An 11,218-nucleotide genomic window follows, 5' to 3' on the forward strand; every position below is an offset into this window, starting at 1 on the left:
GACGCCATCACCACCAACGATCCTTAATTATCCGTGAAATTCTTCTCCGGCAAGATGATGTCTTCTCATCTCGCCGGGATCCATTAGGCTTATGGCCGCCGCGATGTTTCATTGGGGCCAATGAACTCACATTGGAAGAGAATGAGGAGAATTTGCATGGACTATGGAGCACCTATTAACAACTAAGAGACTGGAATCATTTGCAAGGCATCGGGCCGAGAAGGCCCAACATACTGTGAAGGATGTTTGGGGCCAAGCCCATAAATTTTAGGGAAATATTGGGTGCATTTTCAATGAAGGATGCTTGGGCCCAAGCCCATAAACTACAAGTATTCTCTCCGTCCTCGCGAGTCTCCTCTCCTGTGAACTTTCGGCGAAGTCCATCCAAGCCTCCAAGGTCTTACCGTCTTTCTCCTCGCGTCATTCCTTCCTCACTGAAGGTGCGTCACGATTTTCCTAGCCTGACTCAGATAAATTTTTTTTTTCTGTAAATTTATTGGATTATTATGAAATAATCTCTCTTCGTATATCCATCTGGACTCTGGTAGTTTCGATTCTTCGTTGATGTGATCATCATCTGTTTGTGAAAATGCTCCACAAAGAACTGGTTCTACTTAACGTTTTTTAATTTTTCTACATTCATATAAAATAGGCATTGGGAGACCAGATTTTAAGTTATATGCGGTCTATTTGTCTGTTTATGGAGATTGATAAACTCGCCACACCGAGCCAGTTATTAGTAGATGTGAAAGGAAGTATCCTTCGTTTCTTTTCTTTTCATTCACTGACTCTAGTTCCTTTTTTTTTTTTCTTCCCCTAATTCCATTGTTGCAGTTCCTTGCACTTTTCAGTTTTAATGTATCTTCGGGGACTAGCTCAATCATTTCCTCAATCAAGGAGGATGTTTTGTAGTAGCAGGAACAACAATGATCTTACAGGCGCCATAGCAGAGCTCAATAAGGTAACACTTCTTTACATTGCATTTTGAAATCCGAACTGGTTGATTAAGGTCATGTAGACAAAGTTTGAAAGGCCATGTAGACAATTCCGAGTTGATATGCCCAAATTATCGATGCACCCCGATATGTCAACCCCTAAAGAGAATAAAGGGAAGGTTGATTTCTTGGGGTAAACTATGGCGGTGTTCTTTGTAAAAAATGTGTAGGGATGACGTGATTAATTTAAGAGAAAATTAGTTGAGCTTATAAGAAAACCAAAGAAATATGATAATATTGAAATGGTAAAGCCATCATAATTTCCTTTAGTAGATGGTATCGCCTATCATTTGAGCTTCAACATAACATTGAAGGGAACTGCCTTAGAGTTGGGGTGCTCAAGTGTGCAAGGTCATTTCATGGAACATGGCATGATTGCTAATTTGCCTCCTAGGGGCCCATATGAATTTTCTCAATCATAGTCAGTTGCATTGTCGTGACAGATGCTTCATATATATACTCCTCACTTTCAGGAAATGGAATCCATTTTTGGTGAACCTCCTTCAAGTGGGCTTGCCGGTTCTGTAAGTAATGACTGTGTGGCACAAGAATCCCACTTTGATTCTCAAGGCCTTGCCAAATCTCTCAGTGATGAGTCTGTGTCTCGAGATTCCGAATGTATGTCTCACAAGACAAATCAAAACGGGACTGGTCTGAGCCATATTGGTCATAGTGGGGAAGCCCAAATGGTGGATGTCTCTCCCAAAGAAAGTAGTAAGAGAACTGCCATTGCTAGCTGCAGGGTAATCCTGGGCAAGAAGGTCTTTGAAATGGTTGCAGCCAACCAGATGGGTAAGGGAGATGTACTTACTGTGGCAAAAATTGCAGGAATAAGTGGTGCAAAGCACACAAGCAGCCTCATACCCCTCTGCCACAATATCACTCTGAGTCATGTTCGTGTTGATCTAAGGTTGAATCCAAAGAATTTGAGTGTGGATATTGAAGGAGAAGCTGTATCAACAGGTAAAACTGGGGTAGAGATGGAAGCAATGACGGCTGTGACAGTTGCTGGCCTCACAGTGTATGATATGTGCAAAGCTGCTTCAAAGCATATCCAGATCACAGATGTGCAACTTGAATCTAAAACTGGTGGGAAAAGTGGAGAGTGGTCCAGGCACAAGTAGTGTGTGATCAGAAGAACAACATAATGCAAGTCACTAACAAACCTATAGGTATGTCTAGTCCTTTGGTTGGCACTTTCGCATTGAATTGGATTGAAGTTGTTTCTATTAGAATTGAGTAGAGCATTTTAGAATGCTCCAGTGGTGATGATGATGATGATAGAAATTGGTATGATCACCCATAATTGAAATATGGTTCTGAAGTCACATTGTATTAGATTCATGCGGAATAACCCCAAACTGTTTGGGATAAAGAATTTGATGATAATGCTGATGAAGATCCTCACAATGATATTAAAACTGGAATTTCAATAAGTTTGTTTCTATGATCTTTCTCTTCAATGAATGTTCTGTAGTCTTAGGGCCATTCTTTGATTTCCTTGATGTCTTGGGGTCTCTTTTTTATTTTATTTTCTGCCTATTTATTCGTCATGCCAAAAAGCTCACTTTTATCATTCCAGAATTCTTTCCTCTTTTGACATTTGTTTTCTAATTCCCTTTTGTCCAGTAGGACTCAGAGCTCTCCCTTGATGTCCCACCTCTAATATCTTCAGATTTACATACCTCTAGTCAAGGAAGTAGATAGTAAAAATAAAAAAGGTCTGAGAACAATCATATCTCTTGATTCCCCACAACCCTCTTTGGTGAGAAAAATCTAGTGGTGGAGTCCCTAACCAGCTTGTCAATAATAATAACAAAGATAAAGATACATAATAAAAGAGAGAAGTCAATGTCATGTTCCTCTATATAACTTGCAACACAACATGTCCACCTGGCTTCATGGGTTATTATTGTCAATAATAAAACCATATATATAGAAGCTAATAACAGTTTCACTTTGTGAACAGATTTATCATGTGCAGGAAGGATCGAAAAGTAGACAGGACTCACGAGGAAGGACCACCATTGCTGCATGAAAGGTGTGAATTGTGAAATATCTTAGGCTCTCACCAGTGTTATCTATAGTCAGTCATCAATGTGAAGATAAGATTGTCATATGTAGGAGTCAAATGCAGGCTTTAGAGATTCTGTGATCTGATGAACATGCTTTTAAATAATTAAGAATGTTATCAACCAATATATGTTGGAACTTAGTGAGTGAATTTGCACACAATGTGACCGTACGCATGCGGTGGAATCAAAATTATCTGCCAATTGAAGTCGGCGGAAATGAATCAGTAGTTTGCTTGCAGAGGATCACTTCTTTACGAGGTCCAAAGTGGGTCACCCCATGGGTTGCCTGCCTCACTGATTTGAGCTTGGACTGTGTGGGTATTTATACATTTTAAAACAATTTTTTGGTCCTTTTGTTTTCGTATTTGATGCAAAGAAAAAGGTCACATGCAGCATCTATAATGATGAAACGGTGAAAATGAATGATTGAACATAATGGGTCACTCATAATGGTGATATACTATTGTATAATAACCATAAAGTGCGATGAAGGTTGTGTTTTGATTTTTTTCTTTCTGATATACATACCTGCATTATCCTTTTGTACTGGGCTCGGTCTAAGTTTCAACTGATTCATGGAGTGCATAATCTTCTATATGACTTGAGTTTAATCATTCGGGTGTACAGTTGGATGAGTTTCACCTTTAAAAAAATTACTACAAATCATTGTTGGATTTAATAAGTGTGTATATTCATAATTAATTGCTTTTCATGCTTAAAACTAGGGGTGGCAAAAAATCGGTCATAGGTGGGACAAAATCACGTGTTTATGAAATATTTACATGTCTGGATCATAATCCAGATTGAATTTCGGACGTATTTAATTGGTCACACCCAGATAGATTTAAATTCAAACAAGTAAATTAGACAATAACTTAATTGAGATTAGGGTTCAGATAATTAAATCGGACAAAACTTATGTGTTTGTACCTAGATTCGGTTTTAAATCGAATAAATTTTTTTTATGTTTGAATCCAAATTTTAAATATATAACTTATTTTTAAATTTGATTTAATTCAGATATGAGAAATTCGATTATTCAAACCGAAGATAGTTTTACACCGCTACTTAAAACTAACAAATACATATGATAGTCTTTATGACAAATGGAAGATGAGATATTTATTAGTCATATCACTTATATGGATATAAATCTAACCGAACTGTACACTTGGTTTAGCTATAGTGCTGTACACGAACTTTAATTAAAAGCCTGTCAACTCCACGCTGACACAACCGCATTTTCTCTCCACTCTTCCATTTATTTATACTCTCTCCCCTCTGCAACTGCACCCCACACTCACTCATTCACTCTCCCTCCCTCTACAATGGAAGAAAAAGGAGGAACTACCCTTCTCTTTTCCTTCATTCTTTCCCTTCTCTTTCTTTCCTCTACCGCTCTCAACTACCAGACCCTTGTACCCAAACCCCTCCCCTCCCCATCAACCCTTTCATGGTCCGACTTCGAAAGTCTATCAGTTCCTGAACTAGACACCAACACCACCATCCTTCTCGACGTGGAGCTGCACCACATCGACGCCTTATCCTTCAACAAGAACCCACAGCAACTCTTCAATCTCAGGCTCCAGCGTGACGCCTTCCGTGTTAAATCCCTGATCTCCGTAGCCGACGCCGCGGCCAAAAGACCCGGCGGGAATGTGACTCGTGCTCGCGGTGCGGGGTTCAGCAGCTCTGTCATATCGGGGCTTGCGCAAGGAAGCGGCGAATACTTCACGCGCTTGGGAGTGGGCACACCGCCTCGATATGTGTACATGGTTCTGGATACTGGAAGCGACGTCGTTTGGATCCAGTGTGCCCCTTGTAGGAAATGCTATTCACAGTCCGACCCGGTTTTCGACCCGAGAAAGTCCAGATCCTTCGCTGCAGTTCCCTGTGGGTCCCCCTTGTGTCGCAAACTTGATTCTGCGGGTTGCAATCAGAGGCTGAGGAAGTGCCTGTATCAGGTCGCTTACGGTGACGGTTCCTTCACCGTTGGCGATTTCTCCACTGAAACGCTGACGTTTAGGGGTACACGAGTGGGGCGAGTCGCGCTCGGTTGTGGTCACGACAATGAGGGCTTATTTGTTGGTGCTGCGGGGTTACTCGGGCTCGGCCGGGGCAGATTATCCTTTCCCACACAAACCGGTCGGCGGTTCAACCGGAAATTCTCTTACTGCTTAGTGGACCGGTCCGCTTCTTCTAGACCGTCCTCAATGGTTTTCGGTGACGCTGCAGTATCGCGAACCGCCCGGTTCACTCCCTTGATCGCGAATCCGAAGCTGGACACGTTCTACTACGTTGAGCTCCTCGGGATGAGTGTCGGTGGCACACGTGTCGCTGGGATCACTGGATCATTATTCAAACTTGACCCGACCGGTAGTGGAGGGGTCATAGTTGACTCTGGTACGTCCGTTACTCGCTTGACTCGACCCGCTTACATTGCTCTGAGGGATGCTTTCCGCACCGGAGCTGCTAATTTGAAGCGAGCACCAGACTTCTCGTTATTCGATACGTGCTTTGATCTGTCGGGGAAGACGGAGGTGAAGGTGCCAACGGTGGTGATGCATTTCGGAGGCGCTGACGTGTCATTGCCGGCGTCGAATTACCTGATTCCGGTGGACAGCGACAGTACATTTTGTTTCGCCTTTGCGGGTACCATGAGTGGGTTGTCGATCATCGGGAATATCCAGCAGCAAGGGTTCCGGGTGGTATACGATTTAGCGGGTTCACGACTCGGGTTTGCTCCACGTGGGTGCGCATAAGTCGGTGTGCTGTTTTTTTCTTTTCTTTTGTTTTAAAGGGTGGAATTAGCTCATCCCCTGACTGTCTTTTTAAAATTTTCTTAAAATGACAGAAGTCTAGTTCAAGTGCAACTGTGCCAGCCCAAAAACAGTACCCATAGCTGTAATGCGAAGTTGTTTTTATGTGGGAAAAAGATAAATGCAATAGCTTTTGTAGTGTATCTGGACGATTTTCCACTTGTAGATATCTTCAAAAATATTGGTACATCTCCTCCATTGGAATTTTTAGTTCAATTATTTAGGTATGAGCAGCAAAATATTTTGCCCAACTTCAAAGGAGTTAGTTGGGTATTCAGTTGACGAGATTTAATCTTAGATTCAAATATTAGCAGGCAAAGTAAAGTATGTAGTCATGTAGATGGAGTTGTAGGCTTCATTTGGGTTAATCCACTAATACAGACCTTTTAGAGTTCTGAAATGGTGAAAGCTCTATTTAAACTTTTCTGGGTCGTCCCCCAATCCCTATCGAAAACGATTGCCGTAATGACACATACCGTAAAATGATAGATATAATGCACATGCAGATGCAGGGAAGTGATAGAAAGAAATGGGCACCAATTCTGTCATTATATGGAAAACGGATGGAGATGGTGGAAAAATATTGCCCATCCAATCCAAATTCCAAACCCAAAGAAAGAAAGAAAGAAAGAAGCAGCCGCCCATTGTCTCCTCCCTTCTTCATGTTCGGCCATGAGGAGACACTGGACAATGAATCATCATGGGCTTATTCAGATCACCTGACCATCTCAATCATTACCACCCACCCTTGATTTTTTAAGAAAAGTATGCGCATGACAGTATGCAAAATCTCTGTCACATGACTCGTGTTTGGTTCTCTAAAGTCAAAAAGAAAAATACCAAAATTAAGAAAAAGAAAGAGAGAGATTCAATGAAATGTTTTTTCTCGTATGATGGTATCGGGAAATTTACTCTCTTTTTAAGCCAAAACATGTATTAAGCTTAGCCCATGGGAAGGGATAAGCCTGAGTCTAAGCCCATGGGCTGTAGGATCATATGCCCCTGTTTTGACCCATTTTCCATATGATCTATACGGAGGTAAGAACAACATACAAATTAACGATTCTTCAGAAATTGTAATTTGGGTGGATGATTGATTGCTTTGGCTGTTGTTTTGTTTAGTGACGATTGGGGGTGGATAAAGCATTGCAATAATGTAATAAGATTATCCATCCTAATGGTCAATAGTATTACAAGAGGCAGTATCTAAAGGCAAGTGAACCATTAGTTTAATGATAATCATATTACATATAAGAGATTATACACCCATTAATTGTGGGTTTAAATCTTATCCTCTCTCACATCCCTATTTAAAAAAAAAATATCGACTAACCACAAGCACAGGATTAAAGGAAGTCAATAATGATGATTATGATCATAATTTTCTTCATTATTCGCTTATCAAACATTTCTGTTGCTTTTTCGCACTTTCTTGGCCCTGTAACCGTTCGTTGTTGATCAACTTACCCTCGCAGATTCGGCGGTGACCTCTGAAGAAAAGAACCCTCTTTTCTGTTTTCAGATATAGAAGGTTTGCAGATTCCATTATTGTTTTGAGTTCATCCTTCAAAAATTTAGAATACCCAGTCATAAATACGCGTACAAGAATCATACCCACCAACCACAAAAACCCAACTATTTGATTATTTGATTTCTGGTCTCTAGTCGGTGTTTCTCTCTTCTGGGTCCAAGATATGCCGAAAGGGACCAAACCCATCAAGGAATAGCCTTGAAATTTTGGATAGTTTGTTCTATCTCGTCTTGGGAGTGTCGTATTAATGGAGATGCAGAGCATTGAATGTGTGCCATCCTTGGATGGGATGGATGAGGATGAGATGCATCGCCACCATTCCCAGTTCCCTTCGATAGCGGTTTCAAAGCCTCTCGGCAATATTATGTCTCCGGGAATTCATCCCGGCACCACCAGTGTCCACGAGCTTCTCGAATGCCCCGTTTGTACCAATTCTATGTACCCGCCGATTCATCAGGTCTGCCCTTCACAATTGGGTTAATTTTTTTACTCTTTTATTTGCATTTCAAATGTGTTTGTTCGATGCCAGAGATTGATGCGTATTGGTTTCCTTTAGGTTGACCTTCAGAATTTGTTTGTCGGAATCCTGTTCTGGATTTTGTGTTAGATCCGTCTATTTATCTTGTATTAAACTAACAGATGGCATGATGTCTGCATGTGGTTGATTTGAATTTGATTCTTGAAGATTAGATTGATAAACTGTATGTGGTGGGTTAGGGGTAGCATTTTTGGCAAGACTTTGGATTTATATTGTGTGTATGATTAAAAACTATTTCATATTCGGTCCATATAGGGGTAAGCTCAATTGATGATTTGCTGTTTCTCTGTCTTTCCATCTACAATATAGTTGAGTGTCTTGTGTCACCAGTTAGAACAATTGTACACGACCTCATTTTTAAGAGTACTTTTTGCATTTAGAATCATTGCAGTAAGTGCAACAGTTGTCAATTGTGATAGTTTCTACTTGAGGATGTGGTTATATTCATGCTTGCTGTTATTTTGTCAAGCTAGTTGTTTTCCAAGTCAAATTCTCTTCTTGCATTCAATCTGCAAAATCGTGAAAGGAAGCACAACTGATTCTTCGTCCCTTCTTCTTTGTTCTTTCGCCACTAGGAACTATTGCCTTAGTGGGTGAGTTTCGAACTATATGCCTTATTAAGTACTTGCTAATCAGGATATGGCTTTAGATGATTATTTTGAAATTTGCCTTAGTGGTGAGTGGTTTGCTGTTTTAATCAAATTTGGTGCGAGTTAGAAATTTGTACTCCCTCTAGAATATAAGGAACTAAAAAAAATGTTGAAATAAGTTCTAAGCTGGATAATTTGGTTGGATAAGGTTCAGTAAAATTTGATTGTAGGCTTTTTGGTGGAAGGACGTATTCAGTGGTTTAAGTTTTGAGTAGGAATTTCAATATGTCTAGCATTTAATTCCAATAAGGTGGCTGAAAAAGGGTTGCTACTGGAATTTCAGGGTAGCTGGTACTGAGAAGGTGGCCAAATGGTAAATTAGCATGTGTTGAATGACTCATTATGATAGATGGGGAAACAATTGAGATTGGAATATAGTGATCAAAGGTAAGTAGGGGATTTTCTAGAAGTGACGACAACGATATAAATTTGGCCCTTAGTGGAAATTTGATGGTAATGGATGGAGATGTGGCTTAAGGTGTAAAGGTAAACAACTCCCTTGCACAAGGCTCCCGGCTTCTGTAGTGGGCGGGGACAATCGGGATGTATGGAGACCTTATCCCCACATAATATGTGAAGAGGTTGTTTTCAGGAATTACTGTGACATGGTGGTATCACTGGTATGTGTCTTAAGTGTTCTGTGACAGACACTTTCTGAGGCTTCCTTTAATAGTTTATATTCTTATCCTATGAGAATTTTGACTTTTGCTATTCTGAAAGTTCTAACTTGCAAGTGACCCAAAGCATTTTTAATTTGAAAGTTCAATGAAGTGAGTAGACCCTTGGTTTGTTCTTGGGTTGCACCCCCTGGTGCCGTTAATAAATCTTTTCTATTTGATATCGATCGAGCTTGGTGTTGCTTATTTGATATTGGTCTAGTTTGGTTTTCTTCTGTTCATTTTTGCTTATATTTGACACTTTTTTCTTATGAAATAATTATGAATTCAGTAAAAAATCAGCAACGCCAAACTTAAGTTTCTCTCACAAGACACTATCACTTATTGAGAGCAGCACCAAAATTTTTTTTCCTGGACTTTTATGACCTTACAGATGCTAGCTTTAAAGTTTCTTAAAAAATTGCGCAAAGATATTGGCTGATGTCACTATTCCAAATTGTTGTTTTCTGCAGTGCCATAATGGACATACGCTCTGTTCCACCTGTAAAACAAGGGTGCATAACAGATGCCCCACTTGTAGGCAGGAGCTTGGAGATATACGATGTCTAGCATTGGAAAAAGTGGCGGAATCACTTGAACTGCCTTGCAAGTACATGTCGCTCGGATGCCCTGAGATTTGTCCCTACTACAGTAAACTCAAACATGAGTCTTTGTGTAACTTCGGGACATACAACTGTCCATATGCTGGATCAGAGTGTTCTGTTGTTGGGGATATCACATTTCTTGTTGCTCATTTGAGGGACGATCATAAGGTGGACATGCATTCTGGATGCACTTTTAACCATCGTTATGTCAAGGCCAATCCGCGTCGAGTGGAAAATGCTACATGGATGTTAACTGTAAGTGTGTGATCATCCTTCAAAATTTCTCGTGTTATGGAATGCCCTGTGTCCGATATAGGAAGAACAAATGCGTGGGATTTTGTTTGTTTAGCCACAGTAGCATATAGAATTGAATTGATAACTGTGATTATGTAGGCATTTAATTTTGGTCAGGATCCTTCCTAAAACAAATAGATTAAATTAAACGTAGTGCTGTGAATGGTAAGTAATTGAGATCCGCTTGCATTTTTATTATTGTCAGGTATTTCATTGCTTTGGTCAATACTTCTGTCTCCATTTTGAGGCTTTCCAGCTCGGGATGGCTCCTGTTTATATGGCATTCCTCCGTTTCATGGGTGATGAGATAGAAGCCCGGAACTACAGCTACAGTCTGGAGGTGGGAGGGAATGGCCGGAAACTAATTTGGGAAGGCACTCCAAGAAGCGTAAGAGATAGCCACCGAAAGGTTAGAGACAGCCATGACGGACTCATCATACAGCGTAACATGGCCCTCTTCTTCTCAGGAGGGGATAGGAAAGAGTTGAAACTAAGGGTTACAGGTCGGATATGGAAAGAACAGCAAAATCCAGAGGGCGGGGCGTGCATACCCAACCTTTGTAGTTTGTAGTTAGGGCCTCTCTCTCTCTCTCTCTCTCCCCCTCTCCCTCTCTTGTGTGTGTACTGACTTTCTTGTTGTAGTAATTATAGATGGAGATAATTGAGAATCCTTGTACTCTTGTTGAACTGGAGGCTTGACCTTTTATTAGTTGTCAATAAGCTTCCTTTCTAATTTGCCAAATTTGGGTTCTTGGCATTGTAATGAAGTTTCATATATACAGCATGTTATAAATGGTGGATGATGCAACTCAAAGGTTAATTTTTTCCCCCCCCTTTGGACACCCTCAAGCAATTAGTTCATTTGAAACTAGGTTTTGGTGTTTTGCTGCTAAATTGCTCAAATAAAAATTTGCTTCAGATTGCGATGAAAATATATTAACAAATAACAAGTTAATGAATATTCAAACAACTTCTTTTTTTATCCTTAATATACATCTAATGTTATTATGTTTAATTAATGCAATAATTAGTGATAACCTAACTGGTTATCTCTC

General features: G+C 40.3%; 3 protein-coding genes across 4 annotated transcripts; all 3 read left to right on the forward strand.

Moving 5' to 3' along the window:
• The first annotated feature begins 318 nt into the window (after positions 1-318).
• LOC119984208 (cyclic pyranopterin monophosphate synthase, mitochondrial-like) lies at positions 319-3,210 on the forward strand. 2 transcript variants are annotated; one of them, XM_038828046.1, is made up of 4 exons: positions 319-440; positions 835-961; positions 1,469-2,167; positions 2,965-3,210. In XM_038828046.1, exons 2-3 carry the CDS (start codon positions 857-859, stop codon positions 2,117-2,119), a joined length of 756 nt encoding a protein of 251 aa, XP_038683974.1. In that variant the 5' UTR covers positions 319-440; positions 835-856; the 3' UTR covers positions 2,120-2,167; positions 2,965-3,210. The 2 variants fall into 2 exon arrangements, with proteins under 2 accessions (XP_038683974.1, XP_038683975.1); XM_038828047.1 differs by having other exon boundaries at positions 371-440; positions 852-961.
• A 1,090-nt stretch (positions 3,211-4,300) lies between these two features.
• LOC119984892 (aspartyl protease family protein 2-like) lies at positions 4,301-6,105 on the forward strand. The gene has a single exon (XM_038829043.1). It carries the CDS (start codon positions 4,399-4,401, stop codon positions 5,830-5,832), a length of 1,434 nt encoding a protein of 477 aa, XP_038684971.1. The 5' UTR covers positions 4,301-4,398; the 3' UTR covers positions 5,833-6,105.
• A 1,092-nt stretch (positions 6,106-7,197) lies between these two features.
• On the forward strand, positions 7,198-10,992 carry LOC119984878 (E3 ubiquitin-protein ligase SINAT5-like). The gene is made up of 3 exons (XM_038829020.1): positions 7,198-7,877; positions 9,738-10,124; positions 10,369-10,992. Exons 1-3 carry the CDS (start codon positions 7,668-7,670, stop codon positions 10,732-10,734), a joined length of 963 nt encoding a protein of 320 aa, XP_038684948.1. The 5' UTR covers positions 7,198-7,667; the 3' UTR covers positions 10,735-10,992.
• Positions 10,993-11,218: the final 226 nt, after the last annotated feature.

Source organism: Tripterygium wilfordii, chromosome 18, assembly GCF_013401445.1.
Source record: "Tripterygium wilfordii isolate XIE 37 chromosome 18, ASM1340144v1, whole genome shotgun sequence".
NCBI lineage: Eukaryota > Viridiplantae > Streptophyta > Magnoliopsida > Celastrales > Celastraceae > Tripterygium > Tripterygium wilfordii.